Source organism: Lepidochelys olivacea (genome assembly GCF_965140295.1).
Source record: "Lepidochelys olivacea isolate rLepOli2 genome assembly, chromosome: 6".
Classification (NCBI taxonomy): domain Eukaryota; kingdom Metazoa; phylum Chordata; order Testudines; family Cheloniidae; genus Lepidochelys; species Lepidochelys olivacea.
In genome coordinates this window covers 82,017,706-82,037,209 of record NC_140416.1, presented here as the reverse complement: position 1 = coordinate 82,037,209, position 19,504 = coordinate 82,017,706, and the positions used below count along the sequence as shown (strand labels likewise).

The 19,504-nt window shown below is 41.3% G+C and overlaps 1 protein-coding gene across 1 annotated transcript in view; it reads left to right on the top strand.

Moving 5' to 3' along the window:
• Positions 1 to 19,504, top strand: part of SNX6 (sorting nexin 6) — a 55,995-nt gene that overhangs the window by 35,870 nt on the left and 621 nt on the right. The window contains exons 9-13 of the mRNA XM_084632763.1: positions 1,169 to 1,244; positions 1,963 to 2,002; positions 3,423 to 3,509; positions 4,468 to 4,627; positions 7,729 to 7,814. Coding sequence (XP_084488889.1) covers positions 1,169 to 1,244; positions 1,963 to 2,002; positions 3,423 to 3,509; positions 4,468 to 4,627; positions 7,729 to 7,814 — 449 coding nt within the window. The remainder of the gene's footprint in view (positions 1 to 1,168; positions 1,245 to 1,962; positions 2,003 to 3,422; positions 3,510 to 4,467; positions 4,628 to 7,728; positions 7,815 to 19,504) is intronic.

The following is a 19,504-nucleotide window of genomic DNA, read 5'->3' as shown; positions in this document are numbered from 1 at the left end:
GTGGCGGGGAAGAGATCCCCGATCCTTTCCAGCCCCACCTAGGGGGCTGCCGTGGTGGGGGAGAGAGGGAGAGACCGCCCCAGCCAGGCGCTGCAGTGGCGGGGGAGAGAGGGCACATCCATCACATTAGAAAGATAAGACAACTGTTATTAAAATATGAGTTGTGTGCTTTTATTTGTAGAACAAAAAAACGTTTATTATTGTTTTTTTATATAGTGCTTTTATCCAATAGCTAATGGTATAAACAATGTTTGGAAAGATCATTAAGTGGTCCACTGAGACCCGCAGCAATTTTCAAGTGGTCCGTGAAAAGAAAAGTTTGAGAATCACTGATTTAGACGGATTAAAATACATAATTTCCTAATATTACTCTGCTATATAAGCTATTATAGTAGTTCCACAGGGCTGATATGCAATAGTGAGTTTAACAATCTGTTAAAACAAGGTCTATGCTACAAACTTTTTTTGTAATCTATTGTAATGAAGTACCATCAGAACAAGAATTAGTATTAACTTTCGTATATTCTCAAGGTAAAGTGAGTCAAGAAATTTCCAGTTGTGTCAAATATCTGCAAGTTGAAAGGCACACCACTGGTGGGGGCATGTAGGGTAGGTGTAGCTACATGCTGAGTGAAAAGCAGGCTGTGTCCACACTGTGGTATATAGTGTTTGTCACGGAGGTCACGGATTCCATGACTTCTGCAGCAGCCCCATGTGGCTGGCCCAGGAGCCGCTTGGGCAGCCCCCAGGTCAGTCGCATTGGCTGCTGCTGAGGCAGTCTCAGGGCAGTTTTGGGCATGGGTGGGCTTGGGGTTGGGGCCACTGCTTATTTGGAGGGGGCTTCTCTCCCTCAGCATGCCCCACATGCTGCCTCTCTTGGCAGCCAGGCACCACCCCTGCAGCTCCCATTGGCCGCAGTTCCCAGCCAATAGGAGCTGCAGAACCGGGGCTTGGGGTGGAGCAGAGGCAACGCGTGGAGCTAGGGAGCTGGGGCCACTGCTTCCCATTTCATCGTGTAATTCCTGCATCAAGCCCATAACTCCTGGTTGAACTAGAGCATACCTTTTAGAAAAGCATCCAGTTTTGAAAAAATAACATGTGCTTCTTGAAATAATATTCATACAAGAGTAGAATGAAATTCAGTCTTAAGTCCTTTTTTCCTTTCTAGGTGTTGCAGATGACTGTAATAGAATTGGGTCTTCATTGTATACATTAGGAACACAGGACTCCACAGATATGTGCAAGTAAGATTTTTATTGTTAAAAGTGATTATATTATGGGACAGATTGCTACCCAGCAATATGTTAATTTTTACTTAGCCAGGTTGATGTCTATTCATTTGTCAAAATGGATTGAGTCCATAAGAGAGAATAACATCCAAAAGAATGGTTTCTTTCTCTTCCCTTACCACTCCCCATATGCATAGCAAGCAGATTTTAAGGCATGACAAGAGCACATCTAAGATCTGGGTATATGCATGCTTTGTCATAGTCACAGCAGAGCGATCAAGAAAAGTGGCATCATTGTGCACCTCTGTGGATCCCCATTCTTTCCCTAGAGTTGAAAACAAGAGGTATGCATCCATATGGAGATTTGTGCTCACTCACGCTTTTGGTAATTTTGTCCAGTATGTTTGATATTCTGAACTAAATTGTACTCCTGGACTCTGCACACTAAAACATAGGCAATTTAAAAAATGTTCTTTTAAATTTGCTTGTGAAAATGAAGGCTTAACCATATCAGTTGTACTTGGCATTATTGCAGGAAGGAGCTATATATGAAGTTAACGTACAGAGATTTGTCAATTCACCTCAGTTCTGGTAATACTATACTCCAGTTGCAGTAATAGGCCTTTCTTGCTTTGTACCAAATCTTAGTTTTGTGATCAGGTTATTTAGATCATTGACTGGAAATTGAACGGAAAACCATTAAAGTCATAATACGTATCTGTTTCCTTCCCAGGTTTTTTCTGAAGGTATCAGAGTTATTTGACAAAACAAGGGTATGTATCATTAAATCAATTTTTAGATGTAAACTTCTGTTTGTAGTTGTATATCCCAGTGTGTGCCAGGATATTGACAATTAGTATCTTGAGATCAGTGGTCTTTTGATCAGCTTGTGAGTTTTTTATGGTAAGTATTGAGCATTGGGCAGAGGTGAGGAGGAAGATAGTGTGTTAGGATTTTCAAACTGCTTTTTAAATAAAACCACATTCAAAATGACTCTGTAGACTGTGTGAAAAGGTAAAAGGGAGTCAAGGTGGGCGAGGTATATTTATTGGACCACCTGTTGGTGAAAGGGACAAGCTTTCATGCTTACACAGAGCTCTTCAAAGGATATAGTTTATCTACCTTGTAGCCTGACATTAATTTTACCAAGTAAGGGGAGCTAGTCCTCCAAAATGTTAAGAAGTGCTCAAGGTTTTTGTCTGTTACTGCAACAGAAGTGATTTTAAAAGACTTGCATGCAAGAAGATTGCCTCCAAGTTATCCCACGAGAAAGCTATCAGGAATAAGAATATAATGCAGTAGATGGAATGGAAAGGACACTAATGGAAAAGGAAATTTTAAAAATATTGAGTTGGGACCTTGAGCAACAATCATTTGAGAGGTCAGCAAATTAGTTATGTAAATAGCTAGTAAACATGAATATTTTAAAAACCTATTAGTTTATGCAGACATGGAATAATGAAGACTTTCTGATTCAGATGCTTCTTCAGATAAATGATTTACCCTGCTCTGTTAACTACATACGGGTGCAGCAATACTGTATTGGGTATATATTTTATTCAAAGACAGTGCACTGTTGAATCAGTTTGCCTTCTCATCACTGAGATTCAACTTCATGAGTGCACCTTTTGAACACAGCTACTGATTTGGTTAAAGCTGGATGTGTTACTGGAATAACATTTTAACACTATAGATGTTGGAGATGAAGGTGGGTGCCAGCAACTGTACAGAACTGGTTGACCTTTCCAGACAGTTCATACAGTGGAATTGGTCTCTTTGAAGAGTATCTGCACTTGAATAGCTGATATGGAGTTAAGACAGAATTTTTATGTTCTGTTAATCTCATATGATGAGAATGTGTATTTTCCTCTGAGGCTGTTTGAACTTCTCTGTCTTTTTCAGTATACAGTATATTCCACTGAAAGTGGGAACAATGTCCTTGTTAAAAACTGGCTTCCTATAAAACAAACAGGCATACCTAGCGCATGATGTTTAATTGTTTAATTAATTGATTAATTTAATTGATTGTTTAATTTTTTGAAAGTGGTAATATCTGTGTGCATCATGCACTGTTGCTTTGCACGTATCTGCACCTGTACTTACATCAAACAAATGAAAAATTGGAGTCCAGATGTTTTGAGAAAGGCATATCACTTTTTTTTTCTCTCTCTCTCTCTTCCCCCCCACCCCCAGAAAATAGAGGCGCGGGTGTCTGCAGATGAAGACCTTAAGCTTTCTGACCTTCTGAAATATTACTTAAGGGAATCACAAGCTGCTAAGGTGAATTTGTGCTTTATGTTCAATGAGGTAGTGCACTTCTTGAAAGAGTATTTAGGGATCACCTAAGTAAATATAAATTATGCTAATTTAGTGGATTAGGAAAAGGACAAAAATCTCCAGCCTGTTAATTTTTGTCCCACTCTCCCAGTATTGGATCTTCACTCTTAAGAAAATGGTAACAACAACATTTTGTTTGCTCCCATCTGCAAGGCTAAATATCATTTGTGGATTTAGAAGCAATGAAGGAGTAACTTTGAAAAATTCTGTAAACTACTTATAATTCGCAGATTATTCTAATGACTGTGCTTAATTGAAAAGTAGTCATATAGTTTGACAACTGTTTCATATACTCTAAAATCACTGAAACTAAAACAATTTAAATAAAACTTTATTATAGGCAAAGTTGGTTCCAAAACTGTTTGCTTGGTGTGGGAAGAGACTGTTTTTTGCTTCTTCATACTGTTAGAAGGAATTTACAAAGTTGTCCACATTCAGAAAAAGGTGGTGGTGATGATGGATGCTGTTTACATTTTTTTAATACAGAAGGCTAGTATTGTTTCTCATGCTATGCAGGTATTTCGGATTCATAATCTAAACAATAGCTTGATTCTAATCTGCTGGGAGGATATGGAATTCCCCATACCTGCCTTCTCCTGAGTTTCTTGCAACATCCTCTGAAGCTTTTAGTGTTGGCCACTGTCAGACAGAATATTGGACTAGATGACACCACTTGTTTGATCCAATATGGGAATTTCTATGCCCCTTTATGTTGCTGGGGTGGGAGGATCTGTTTTGCTATATTCACATAACTAAAATTAGAATAATCTTAACAAGCAGGAATAAAATGAAAATCTTGAGACAAATAAGGTAGTTACGCTCTGATCTGAGGGCTAAAATTGAAGATATCCAACAGTAGGTAATTGTAGATTTTATACATCCTTATACTTTGTTTTTGCAGGATCTCCTATACAGAAGATCTAGGTCACTAGTGGATTATGAAAATGCTAATAAGGCATTGGATAAAGCAAGAGCAAAAAATAAAGATGTGCTGCAAGCTGAGACCACTCAGCAAGTATGTTGTCAGAAATTTGAAAAAATATCTGAATCAGCAAAACAAGGTATTTGAGCAATCTTTGATCACACGTTATATTTGCACTTTTAAAAAAATCTGTTTTCTTGAATAGCCTCAATTTTTCAGACCTTTAGAATATGTTTACTGCTCTGAATTTTCTCTGCTTTTAATCTGTATTTATTTGTGACTTATCTGAGGACATTTCACAGTATTTTCCTTCTATATTAAAGACTAATGGTCTTTCCGGTACCAATATGATGCTTAAATGGCTGAATTTTCTCTAATCAAGATACAAGTAACTAAGTCGTCACTTGTTTTGACATGCACAAAAGTGTAACTGACTGCAGATAGTGAAGACAAATACAATTTTGTCAAGCTCTGTTGAAATGGCCTTACACAACTCTACCTAGCCACTTCAGTGCTGATTTCCATTGACTGCCACATCTCATTGCAGGTGGTTGTAAGTCAGAAACAGAGGAGCCAGTGAGGGGAGTGTTTTGCTGGGGATGCTAGTACTGGAGATTTGTCCGAAATTAAGCAGCTTTGGTGGGTGAAAGGTGCTCCTCCTTTGGAGAAGAGACTGTTCAGTGTGCTGCCTCCTTTCTGCAAGTCTTTTCCCCCTTTGGGTTAACGTTGGCCTAGGGAAGTGGTCTTCTGACCAAGGCAGCATCCCCTCTCCTAAATTAGCCCCTGGAGCCTACCTCGCTTCCCCATCCACATCCGTCACTAAAATTCTTTTGGCTTTATAAATCTGCCAAAGTTGGTGGCTCTTTGGAGAAAGATCCTGTTAGCCCCTGAAGTGTTTCAACAAGCACTCTGTCTTTAAGCTACCTGCTGATCTGTTCTTCAAATTAATTTTGCCCCACTGTTCTCTGCAGAGCCCTTCACATGCCTGCTTTCACTCATGAGTAAAGGCAAGTTTCTGGGGCAAGCATAGTGATGAAGGGAAAAGAGAAGAATTAATTTAATCTTTAAAAAAAAGAATTAAAAAAATGAATCACGATTAATCGCACTGTTAAACAAAAAATAGAATACTACTTATAAATATTTTTGGATGTTTTCCAGTGTTTCAAATGTATTGATTTCAATTACAATACAGAATACAAAGTGTATGGTGCTCACTTTATATTTATTTTTATTATAAATATTTGCACTGTAAAAATAAAATATAGTATTTTTCAATTAATACAAGTACTGTAGTGCAATCTCTTTATCATGAAAGTTGAACTTACAGATGTAGAATTATGTACAAAAAATACCTGCATTCAAAAATAAAACCATGTAAAACTTTAGAGCCTACAAGTCCACTCAGTCCTCCTTCTTGTTCAGCCAATCGCTCAGACAAACAAGTTTTGTTTACATTTGCAGGAAATAATGCTGACCGCTTCTGGTTTACAGTGTGACCTGAAAGTCAGAACAGGCGTTCGCATGGCACTGTTGTAGCCAGCATTGCAAGGTATTTACGTGCCAGATACGCTAAACATTTGTATGCCCCTTAATGCTTCAACCACCATTCCAGACGACATGCGTCCATGCTGATGATGGGTTCTGCTCAATAACGATCCAGTGCATGTTCATTTTCAACATATGAGTCAGATGCCACCAGCAGAAGGTTGATTTTCTTTTTTGGTGGCTTGGGTTCTGCATTGGAGTGTTGCTCTTTTAAGATGTCTGAAAGCATGCTCCACACCCTGTCCTGATTGGATTTTGGAAGGCACTTCACATTCTTAAATCTTGGGTCTAGGTGCTGTTGCTATATTTAGAAATCTCATATTGGTACTTTCTTTGCATTTTGTCAAATCTGCAGTGAAAAAATGTTCTTAAAACGAACAACATGCTGGGTCCTCATCCGAGACAGCTATAACATGAAATATATGGCAGAATGCAGTAAAACAGAGCAGGAGGCATCCAGTTCTGCCCCAAGGAGTTCAGTCACAAATTTAATTAACACATTATTTTTTTAATGTGTGTCATCACCATGGAAGCATATCCTCTGGAATGCTGGCCAAAACATGAAGGGGTATACAAATGTTTAGCATATCTAACACATAACTACCTTGCAATGCTGGCTACAAAAGCGCCATGCGAACGCCTGTTCTCACTTTCAGGTAACATTGTAAATAAGAAGCTGGCAGAATTATTTCCCGTAAATGTAAACAAACTTGTTTGTCTTAGCGATTGGCTGAAGAAGAAGTAGGACTGAGTGGACTTACAGGCACTAACGTTTTACATTGTTTTGTTTTTGTGTAGGTATGTAACAAAAAAATCTACATTTGTAAGTTGCGCTTTCATGATAGAGAGATTGCACTTCAGTACTTGTAGGAGGTGAATTGAAAAATACTATTTCTTTTGTTTACCATTTTTACAGTAAAATATTTGTAATAAAAATTATATAAAGTGAGTACTGTGCACTTTGTATTCTGTGTTGTAATAGAAATCAATATATTTGAAAATGTAGAAAAACATCCAAAATATTTAACAAATTTCAATTGGTATTCTGTTTAACAGTTCGATTAAAACTGCGATTAATTGAGATTAACTCAAAAAAAATTAATCGCGTGAGTTAACTGCAATTAATCAACAGCCCTAATTAAAATTTAATATTCTAATTTTTTTTAAAAGGGGGACACACTGCTATATGACTCCAAAAGAGCTTTACATATATGAAAATTATGGTTAAGAGAAGCCATCACAATCACACTTTAAATAACTCCTTCTCTAAGCTTATGTCTGCACTGCAGTTAGACATGCATAACAGGCCCATGACAGATGAATCAGGATCGAGGGGGCTTTGGCTAAGGGACTGTTTAATTGCAGAATAGATGTCAGGCTCGGGCTGCAACCTCCCACTTCATAGAGTTTGAGAGCTCAGGGTCCAGCCTGAGCCTGAATGTCTACACCATAATTAAATAGCCCCTTAGTCCGAACACTCTGAGCCTGAGCCCGCTAGCACAGACTAGCTGCAGGTTTTTAATTGCAATATAGACATACCCTAACAATGCTGCAATAGCTCTGAGCCCAAATTATAGTCCTTAGTCTTAAACTTGTGATTTTTTTCCCCCCTCGCCCCTATCCCGAGGGGCAAGCGTCTTAATGCTTGAATGCACTGACACTATTTTTAATGGAATCACAAATTATACTTTACAGAACTTGTAGACTTTAAAACAAGAAGAGTTGCTGCATTCCGAAAGAATCTAGTGGAACTTGCAGAATTGGAACTGAAGCATGCTAAGGTAATCAAAACCTATTTTGGTTTGTATTTAAATCCGTTTTTCCATGTTGTATACTTGGATAAGATCAGTTTGGTCATTTCTGAGCTATGTAATATACTGTCCACCTCCAAAAAGTTCAGTCAGAGCTGATATGAAGTGTGAGCAGCTTCAGCTGAAAGGCTAACTTTTATAAAGTTGTGAACTATGGAGAATAGGGGTGCATGCATAGACTTTCAATGGTACTTGTGGTCCTAAGTGCCTTCGGTGCTTTTTGAACATCTCTATCCCATAGAAAATATCTCATGCATTGACTATAGTATTGCTGCCTACAGTATCTGTCTAGGTACCTGTATGACTCTCATTAGCATAATATCCGAGTTTCCTTCTCGGATATTAGTGGATTTTATCCTTGCAAACCCCCCCCCCCAATGAGGTATGAAACTATGCCTGAAGCTCATAGAGGAAGTCTGTCACTGAGCAAGATATTGAGGCCAGATCTGTGTATAGATTCTTGAATATACCTCTGAGCCTTGGTTTCTTTTAGTTCACTAGCATAGGATGTTGACTAAGAAACTTCAGTTGCAGATAATTTACTGAACATGCTAAATGGTTTTAAGGAGGTGAATTATTTTTCCCCAAAAGAACCTAAGTGCACTGTCCTTAAAAGTCATTTAAATGCATTTGAGCAACTTTTTTTTTGGTCTTTGTGGAGATAATAGCTTACTACTTTTGACAAAGCTGCAGACTGTGGCTATAACATCTTATACCAAGGGATTTTCCGGAAAAGCTATCCTGAACCATCTGTTCCTTCAGAATTCACATTATTTAACTGTTACCGTTGTCTGCACTTGCCACTGTTCTCACTAAAACCTTATTTCTGAGAGGATCTATTTTGAATATTTTAGGCTGAAATTAGGCATAGACACTTGAAATTCAAGAGTGTGTATGGATCTATAAAAATGTACATCCATGCAACTTTTGTTTAAATTGGTTTGGACATTTCAGTTTGATGTAAAACAGTTTAGTTTGGATGCGTTTTTAATGCTGTGAGAAGAAATGGCTTTTTTTAATGTAATTTTCAAGTAATCTTTTTGCATTACTTTTTCCTTTTATCATCTATCTTAAACTAAACTCAAAATATATATTTATGTACTAGAAGTACTAGAATATGTGGGACCCTTCACTTAATTCTTATGGATCAGATGGCTTTCACATTGAGCCTTTTAAAAAAGGTTGTGTTTTATATTGGTTTGAGTGTGATGCTTCTTGGGGCACCCAGGACTGAGAGTCACCTTGTTACCCTCTGTCTCTAGTGCAAGGGAGTTTTTCTTCTGCCAGCTGGGTGTTAGCTCCCTCACACAGCCAGCCTGTCAGCCACTCAGGCACTCTCCGCTGAGCTATACCAGGTCTGCATGTTGACAATAGATACACCCCAGCTCCCAAGTCCCTTCAGAGTGTCTCCTTGTGGTATCTAGCCTCTGACCACCAGATACCCGCAGAAATCCCAGATCCTCTGTTCCCAAAGGAACAGTGTCCTCCAGTTTACCAGTGTCACGTTAGGCCACCACTCCTGTATCACACACAGCACTTGAGTTCAATTACAGTAAAACAAAAGGAAACTTAAGAAAGAATAGAGATTCAAATAGGAACAAGTGTGAGTGATGGAAATAAATGGATACATATGAAACAAAATCATAAAATGCAAATGAGGGCCTAAACTTATTAAAGTTACCTTTCCTATCTAATAAAGTAGATTCTCAAAGTTCAGTCTTTTACAGTGCTTGCTAGACCAAGTAGCTAGGACACAGTCTTTCATGAAGCAACCCTGCTTATCAAGGTACGTCCTCAGTGAATGAAACTGGAGTGTCCTCCCTCCTCCCCCACCATGACCAACTGAAGCAGTCTTTATTCACAAAGAGGGCAATCCCTTCACTGTCCCATTGAGCCTTTTCACTTCAAGTGGTTTTCATGATTATAGTTTCTTTGATGGTTTTCTGTTGACTTGTTTGGGTTGGTGCAAAGGTAGACAACTGAGCAATACAGTACATACTGTGCTAGCCAGGGAGGGAGACAGCTCCTTTCTGCTTTAATAAGCCCTCCCTGAGCATGTTATTCTCTGGGGACTAACTTTTGCTTGAAGATGGTAAGGAATAACTTTCAATGTAGTTACATTATTCCTTTAAATATTACTCAGACACATATCTCACAATGGTTATCGATAGGTTACAAGCTTTCAGTAGAGACTTCACATACTACCTCTGTGAAAATGGTGAGTGGTGTGGTAAGTTTGTCAGGTCTGAGACAGGAGTTGCTTGTAATGAACAGTGAGCCCTTTGCCAGTTGGTACCAGTGGGCCTCTGTCACACAGAGAAACCCAGGGGGTCCCTGAATGTCCTCATTTCACTTTGTCCAAAAGATGCTGTGTATTTTGGGAATGGTGTAAAATTTTACCTTTTAATTTACCAGAGATGGGAATCGGGGACACTGTGCATCGAAACAAATACTGGGTTCAAATACTGAGTTCTTATTTTAGTCTATAAGAACTTAGATTTCCAAGCATAGACAGTTTGCTTGGAATCTGTATGTAGTCATGAGTCTATAGTACTTCCTTTTGCACTATTTGCTTTAATGTATGCTGCAAATTCCTTCCCTCTCCAGTGATTTAGTTACCCAGATTTCCTCACTTCCATTCATACTTTCCAGGGAACAGTAATGCTAATGCTACTCACAGATTGAGACCTTCGAAAAAACTGATAAATTCAGACTTCACTTTGTCTCTGACCTAATGGTCTCAGTTTTCCATTCTCAACTCTAGCACTCTGTTTACTCCTTTGGAGTCTCCTTTGACCTGCTGCTCACAAACTGGGAAGAATTAGTAGGGGAAGCTAAAGTGGATGGGAACCTGGGAGGCACTGACCATGAGATGGTCAAGTTCAGGATCCTTACACAAGGAAGAAAGGAAAGCAGCAGAATACGGACCCTGGACTTCAGAAAAGCAGACTTTGACTCCCTCAGGGAACCAATGGGCAAGATCCCCTGGGAGAATAACATGAGGGGGAAAGGAGTCCAGGAGAGCTGGCTGTATTTTAAAGAATCGTTATTGAGGTTACAGGAACAAACCATCCCGATGTGTAGAAAGAATAGTAAATATGGCAGGCGACAAGCTTGGCTTAACAGTGAAATCCTTGCTGATCTTAAATACAAAAAAGAAGCTTCCAAGAAGTGGAAGATTGGACAAATGACCAGGGATGAGTATAAAAATATTGCTCGGGCATGCAGGAGTGAAATCAGGAAGGCCAAATCACACCTGGAGTTGCAGCTAGCAAGAGACGTTAAGAGTAACAAGAAGGGTTTCTTCAGGTATGTTAATAACAAGAAGAAAGTCAAGGAAAATATGGGCCCCTTACTGAATGAGGGAGGCAACCTAGTGACAGAGGATGTAGAAAAAGCTAATGTACTCAATGCTTTTTTTGCCTCTGTCTTCACGAACAAGGTCAGCTCCCAGACTACTGCACTGGGCAGCACAGCATGGGGAGGAGGTGACCAGCCCTCTGTGGAGAAAGAAGTGGTTCGGGACTATTTAGAAAAGCTGGATGTGTACAAGTCCATGGGGCTGAATGAGTTGCATCCGAGAGTGCTAAAGTAGTTGGCGGATGTGATTGCAGAGCCATTGGCCATTATCTTTGAAAACTCATGGCGATCGGGGGAAGTCCCGGACTACTGGAAAAAGGCTAATGTAGTGCCCCTCTTTAAAAAAGGGAAGGAGGATGATCCTGGGAACTACAGGCCAGTCAGCCTCACCTCAGTCCCTGGAAAAATCATGGAGCAGGTCCTCAAGGAATCAGTTCTGAAGCACTTAGAGGAGAGGAAAATGATCAGGAACAGTCAGCATGGATTCACCAAGGGCAAGTCATGCCTGACTAATCTAATTGCCTTCTATGACAAGATAACTGGTTCTGTGGATGAAGGGAAAGCGGTGGACGTGTTGTTCCTTGACTTTTGCAAAGCTTTTGACACTGTTTCCCACAGTATTCTTGCCAGCAAGTTAAAGAAGTATGGGCTGGATGAATGGACTGTAAGGTGGATAGAAAGCTGGCTAGATTGTCGGGCTCTTTGGGTAGTGATCAATGGCTCCATGTCTAGTTGGCAACCGGTATCAAGTGGAGTGCCCCAAGGGTCGGTCCTGGGGCCGGTTTTGTTCAATATCTTCATAAATGATCTGGAGGATGGTGTGGATTGCACCCTCAGCAAGTTTGCAGATGACATGAAACTGGGAGGAGAGATAGATACGCTGGAGGGTAGGGATAGGATACAGAGGGACCTAGACAAATTGGAGGATTAGGCCAAAAGAAATCTGATGAGGTTCAACAAGGACAGGTGCAGAGTCCTGCACTTAGGACAGAAGAATCCCATGCACCGCTACAGACTAGGGACCAAATGGCTCGGCAGCAGTTCTGCAGAAAAGGACCTAGGGGTGACAGTGGACGAGAAGCTGGATATGAGTCAACAGTGTGCCCTTGTTGCCAAGAAGGCCAATGGCATTTTGGGATGTATAAGTAGGGGCATTGCCAGCAGATCGAGGGACGTGATTGTTCTCCTCTATTCGACATTGGTGAGGCCTCATCTGGAGTACTGTGTCCAGTTTTGGGCCCCACACTACAAGAAGGATGTGGAAAAATTGGAAAGAGTCCAGCGGAGGGCAACAAAAATGATTAGGGGACTGGAACACATGACTTATGAGGAGAGGCTGAGGGAACTGGGGATGTTTAGTCTACAGAAGAGAAGAATGAGGGGGGATTTGATAGCTGCTTTCAACTACCTGAAAGGGAGTTCCAAAGAGGATGGCTCTTGACTGTTCTCAGTGGTAGCAGATGACAGAACAAGGAGTAATGGTCTCAAGTTGCAGTGGGGGAGGTTTAGGTTGGATATTAGGAAAAACTTTTTCACTAGGAGGGTGGTGAAACACTGGAATGCGTTACCTAGGGAGGTGGTGGAATCTTCTTCCTTAGATATGTTTAAGGTCAGGCTTGACAAAGCCCTGGCTGGGATGATTTAATTGGGGATTGGTCCTGCTTTGAGCAGGGGGTTGGACTAGATGACCTCTTGAGGTCCCTTCCAACCTTGATATTCTATGATTCTATGATAGTATCCAAGTCCTGCTTTTTCAAATATTGTAAAGCTCATAATACCTGTACATTAGAGATGTGATCTGCAGACAGCGTCATTAATGGAGCAAGGGAATGTATAATAGAAAATTCTGTTCAACTTGATCTTGGTTGTGAAATAAAACAAACAAATTCTTAGATTAATTTAGTTAATTCAATTCTTTTATTAAGCCTGTTAGTGCTTGTTGGTCTGTCTGGTGGCACAAAATGCTAGTGTACTTTGCATTCCTTTTAGATCTCAGGAAATTATAACAACTCATGATGCCCTTGTATAATCTAATTTTGTTTTAACAATGTGACACAATATGAAAGAGAAACTAAAGCTGTAGCAAGATATTGTAGTGTAGTTATATTATTTACCTTTAAGCTTCTATTGACCACCTTCTATCTCTGGAATGGTCATAATAGGCATACGTCATTCAGTCACTGGCAAAATGGAATGATGGTAAAAACCTGCTTCAGACCTCCAAATAACTTTTTTTTTTTTTAATAAGAGATCCTTTTTTTGGCTCTGGTGGATTTTCATTTTAAGGAACTGTTAAAATGGTGTGGGGGAGAGAACAAACCCCAGCAATGACCCTTCAGGAATTAGGTAGGAGGCTTTGATACTGAGGCTTATTTTGATAAAGTCATTAGTGGGACCAGTAAAACTTTAAGGGTATGTCACTCTGGCAATTATGAAAATTATGGGGCAGGCTTTCAATCTCCTTACTATTTGACTGAACACCAGAAGCTATTTGTTTAAACCTTCCTCCCAAATGCTGGAATTATGAATAAGAACTTATTTTCATGAGAAGTTCTGTAAATTTGTAAATAACATCCACTGTACCTCAAAGTCTTATCATCTTTCTCAGAATTGGTGAGATGGGGAGTGACTGAGGTCTTGTGCCCCCTCTCTGGAACTGAATTTTTGGAAGGGGGATTATGTAAATTCCATATACATTTTTAGATGTGATCTAAGGGAAAACTAAAAGGAAAACTAAATTTTAAATGTTACCCTCCTTTGCCAGTAGAGGGTAAAGCTGTTTCTGTGCTACCTTTTTAGACAAGTGAAAACCTCCAGACAGTTCTAAACTATGCAGGTTTGTGTAGCTTGTGACTGCTAGAAAGTAAATTAATAGAAGATTAGGGTTGGAAGAGACCTCAGGAGGTCATCTAGTCCAACGCCCTGTTCAAAGCAGGATCAACCCCAACTAAATCATCCCAGCCAGGGCTTTGTCAAGCCTGACCTTAAAAACCTCTAAGGATGGAAATTCCACCACCTCGCTAGGTAACCCATTCCAGGGCTTTATCACCCTCCTAGTGAAATAGTTTTTTCTAATATCCAATCTAGACCTCCTCTACTGCAACTTGAGACCATTGCTCCTTGTTCTGTCATCTGCTATCACTTGGAACAGCCTAGCTCCATCCTTTTTGGAACGTCGCTTCAGGTAGTTGAAGGCTGCTATCAAAACCCCCCTCACTCTTCTCTTCTGCAGACTAAATAAGCCCATTTCCCTCAGCCTCTCCTCATAAGTCATGTGCCCCAGCCCCCTAATCATTTTTGTTGCCCTCCGCTGGACTCTTCCCAATTTATCCACATCCTTTCTGTAGTGGGGGGCCCAAAACTGGATGCAGACACTCCGTCACATCCTGAATTCTAGCTTCAGGCAAGCAGCACCCTTCTTGAGTTTCCTGGTCTGGATGGCAGATGGATGACACTGTCCCTCTTAGGAGGAAGTCCCCAACCACCACCACCCATCTTGTCCCCTTTGGAGTGGTGGTCATAGAACCTCCATCCCTAAGATAATGCATTCCATGCCTTCTGGTTGATGGTCTTCTGATCCCTCCCCTCAGATGACTCTTCTAAACCATTCTCCACTGTAGTACCTGTGCAGAGAGCCTGTAAATGGTTTCTTACCTCTCTCTGCATTGGGGGTACATGGGTTCTCCTCTTTCTTCTTCTGGAGGTCACATGCTGCCAATTTTCTTTCCCATTCTGCACGGCCCTCTCCGATTCTTCAGCATGCTGTGCCTGCAGTACCAAACACTGACTTCTATCCAGAAAGTCTTCCTTTTCTCTGATGTAACTCAGGGTTGATACTTGGGTCTCTAGTCCTTTAACCTCCTCTTCCAATATGGAGACCAGTTTGTGCTTCGTACAGTCTACAGACGAAGTCCCTTCTCTCCTCTGGGGGAGAGACAAACATGGCACATGCAGGTCATAACAGCTGATTGCTCACTATCCATATTGTCTTCCTTCTGAGAGCCTCTTCAGATGTTGTATTTACTGCTGAAAGGCAAAAAATTCTGTGGGAACTCCCTCCAGGCAAACTCCCTCTGTTTGCTTCCCTTTGGTTGGCAGCTGGTTGCCTTTTTATAAGGCTGCTGGCTCAAAGCAGTTGCCCAGGCTCAAAGCCTTCCCTCCAATCAACCACTCATGGTCCATCTGGAACAAAGCACTCCCAATTCACACTGTTCAAACAAACAGCCCACATTGTCGGACAGTTACACTTTTTAAACAAACACACACACTGTCAAACAGTCCCTGCAACTAGCACCAGTCAGACAAATGGTCACAGCAGACAGACACTCAGATATTCACCCTGCCAGCTCATAACAGAGCCCCCCAATACAGCACTCACCATAGCTTGGTTTTTAGGCGAACTCCCTCTGTTTGCCTCTCCTCTGTTTGCAGCTCATTCGGTTCACAAATTCAATATATTATGCATATAGAAGCTCTTGAGCTGTAAGTGTGGAAGTCTGTATTTAATGTTTGGCTGTCTCATGTGAAAGTCACATGTAAGCCTCGTTACCACTTTAAAACCATCTTAGTTCTGTAATGTTGAACTTGAACTACAGTTCATAAACAGAGTGGTGGTCATACTCTGGAATTGGTGAGGATAAACAGTGCAACTTGAGTGCAGCTAACATAGTTCAAGCAACAACTCATTACAGAATCCTGATCTCGCAATTAATTTTAGATTCTCAAATGTGTATGTAAGGTGGGACAAAACCTAGTTTTGACATGTATGCCTTATGTTAATACAAGTTTTTGTTGTCTTCTCCGAACGTAGGGGTTATGAGGGATGTGTTCCTCATCTGCCACCCAGTATCTGAAAGATTTAGTATATGAAACTAGTTCTATTCTTAGTATATGAAACTTGTTCTTTTCTTAAAGGGGAAAAAATGCCCACCACCACAGATCAGAAAAGTTAAGTGGTGTACCACTTGTCAGAAGTGACTTCTGCATTCTAATATGGCAATGTTGGGATTTCCTTAAACTTGAATGAATCTGTTTTCCCACTTATGCATGGATTTAATGAACATTAATGCTAATGGGTTTCCTACATAGTTTCCCCATGTTGATGCGAGTTTGCCTGTAAATTATTCAGTAGAATGTCTGGAATCCAAAATCCGCTATTTTTACATGTTTTACATATACCAGGCTGGCAACTAGATCCTTCTGTTACAGGCCAGAGACCACAATTTCTCATGTATTACCATCCATATACAGTACACACACATTTTGCCTATTCTGCCAGCATACTATAGGTTCCACTCTACCTCATTCACCTTTCCAGCACTGGGCAAAGATCAACCTTTGCCATGATCAGACTACCAACGTGGGCCTTAGACTCCTGGGTCCCTATGACCTAGCAACATGGGTGAATCCCCCTGCATCTTACATGGGTTGGAAGGGTGGATATAAGAAAACACTGTGTTGGTGTAATTCGTATATACAACAGGAAAAACTTAGTTTCTCTTGTGGAGTACTGGTGACTGCTGCCCGTGAGTGGAGGATGGATGGGGTAAAGGATCAGACAAAATTGGTGTTTGGAGTTTTAACTGACATGATTGTCCCATTTCTCCAAAGAAGGGCAAAGGAAACAAAATCAACAGTGGGGGATGGCTGAGAGATGATGATTTTTTTTATATGAAGTCTTTTATGCTTAATTGAACTGCTTAATTTGGAGAAGAGAAGGATTAGGAGGAGATGCAAGAATCTTAGTCATTGTATAGGTTAAACCAGAGGTGGGCAAACTACAGCCCGCAGGTCACATCCGGCCCATGGGACCGTCCTGCCAGGCCCCTGAGCTCCTGGCCGGGGAGGCTAGTCCCCGGCCCCTCCCCTGCTGCCTCAGCTCACTGCGCTGCCAGCGCTCTGGCCTGTTGCTCCCGCCGGCCAGTGTGGCGGTGTGGCTGGCTCCGGCATGGTAAGGGAGTGGGGAGTTCCGGGGGGCGCAGTCAGGGGACAGGGAGAGGTTGGATGGGTTGGAGGTTCTGGGCGGGGGGAGCTGATTTGGCGTGGGAGTCCCAGGGGGCCTGTCAGGGAGCGGGGGTGTGGATAGGGGTTGGGGCAGACAGGGAGCAGGGGGGGTTGGATGGGTTTGGGGTTCTGGAGGAGGGCAGTCAGGGAACAGGGGAAAAGAGGGGGTTGGATAGGGGGTGGGGTCCCGGGGCGGGTGGTTATGGGCGGGGTTCCTGGGAGGGGGCGGTCAGGGGACAAGGAGCAGGGGAGGTCGTATGGGTCGGGGATTCTGACGGGGGCAGTCAAGGGGCAGATGGGGACAGGGGCCAGGCTGTTTGGGGAGGCACAGCCTTCCCTACCTGGTCCTCCATATAGTTTTTCAGCCCCGGTGTGGCCCTTGGGCCAAAAAGTTTGCCCACCCCAGAGTTAAACAGAAGCAGAAGATTTTTCTTTTTTTCTTTTTCTTTTTTTTTTTATTTTTTACATATCAAAAGCTTCCTTATATTAAAAATCAACTTTGAAATTAAGATCATACATAAACTCACTGCTACAGGTTACAGAAGCAAATAGTTACCAAGAAAGATCTGGATTTGAATAAGAACAGAGTTTAAAACTGTAAAATTCATCAGTCCACATGCTTGATTGGGTGTATGTTCATTACTAACTGGGATCAAGAAGCATCTTCCATGGTATAATTGTGCATTATGAGGGTTTTGTCTGTCCATCTTTTATTGGACTAGATGGAATATTAGGATGTTCATTCTTAGCAATTCCTGTTTCTTGCCCATACTCTTCAGCTTCAGATTGGAGTACAAACTCAGTATAATTTGTAACTGTAGAACAGAGCCAGATAATTAAAATTGATAGCAATGGGATGTATAAAACGGATGGTAGCCAGCACAGTGTGCTTTAACTTACTTTTTAGAATTTAAAGAAACTGATTTTCTAATAATGGCATTGTTGGGTGCTATAGTTAGCTCACTGATTTCCAGACCATACTTGATTAATTTGTAAGTAAATATATTTTTTCTAACTGCAAGCCCTGTAAACTCAGTCTGGGATCTGAAGGTCAAGTTGTTTGTTGCTTTGTACATCACTAGTAATGATTTTGAACGCCAAATTGTTTTTATTTACATCTGTACAACTAGGGATAGATTTGGCCTTGCAGTTGAAACTTGATTAACAATTCTGATAACCACTCTCCTAGAGCTGCTGTCTCTGCAGTGATAACAAGTTAGTTTTTTATTTTGTAACTACCATCAGCAAAGTGATAACACACATGGAACATGTCTGAGGAATAAGGTGCCACTTTTCGTAATTTTTAGGATAGGACCACCCTTTAAATCAGGGGTGGGCAAACTTTTTTTGGCCCAAGGGCCACATCGGGTTGTGAAACTGTATGGAGGGCTGGGTAGGGAAGGCTGTGCCTCCCCAAACAGCCTGGTCCCTGCCCCCTCACACTTCCTGCCCCCTGACTGCCCCCCTCAGAACCTTCCCCCCCCCAGATCCTTGTCCCCTGCCCCATATCCAACCCCCCGGCCCCCTTATCATGCCGCTCAGAGCAGCATGTTTGGAGCCGCCCAGCCAGAGCCAGATGCTGCCCTGTATGAGCGTGCAGCCCCACTGCTCAGAGCGCTGCTCGCACAGTGGGGTGGCTGCGAGGGAGGGGGAACAGCAGGGGAGGGGCTGGGGGCTAGCCTCCCCAGCGGGGAGCTCAGGGGCCAGGAAGGATGGTCCCGCGGGTTGGATGTGGCCCATGGGCCGTAGTTTGCCCACCTCTGCTTTCAATCATTGGTTTAGGGCATTTAATTGATTCTGTTTTTCCTTCATTGCTCCAAGATAAATATATCAAAGAAATTCCTGTCTAATTTATTTTTCCTGATATACAATGTATTGAATAATATGAATAATTCTGTTATGGAAATAATCTGACAATAGTAGTATTACTATCTATTCTGAGTGAGGAGTACCTGAAAGAATATCTTTAACAGAAATCTCAGTCATCCTTTTACAACTGAGAATTTAACTTTAAAAGAAAGGACGATGACAGACCTCTGTAGTAAATTTGTTGTGTTTTGCATCACAAATAGGCTTTTGTTGCGATATGTATGGGAAGGATATGAGATGTAGTGGAGAAGTTACTTAAACTAACCAAATTCAGAAAGTGTACTAGATCTCAATTTCTGTTGAGCAGTTCCTTGAGATTGGCTTCCTATGTTCAACAGATCTTTCGAAGAGATCAAAATTGCTTAAACAAAAATATTTTACAAATGTTTTATAGCTACCCATGCTGCTTAATAAGTAATGAATTTCAT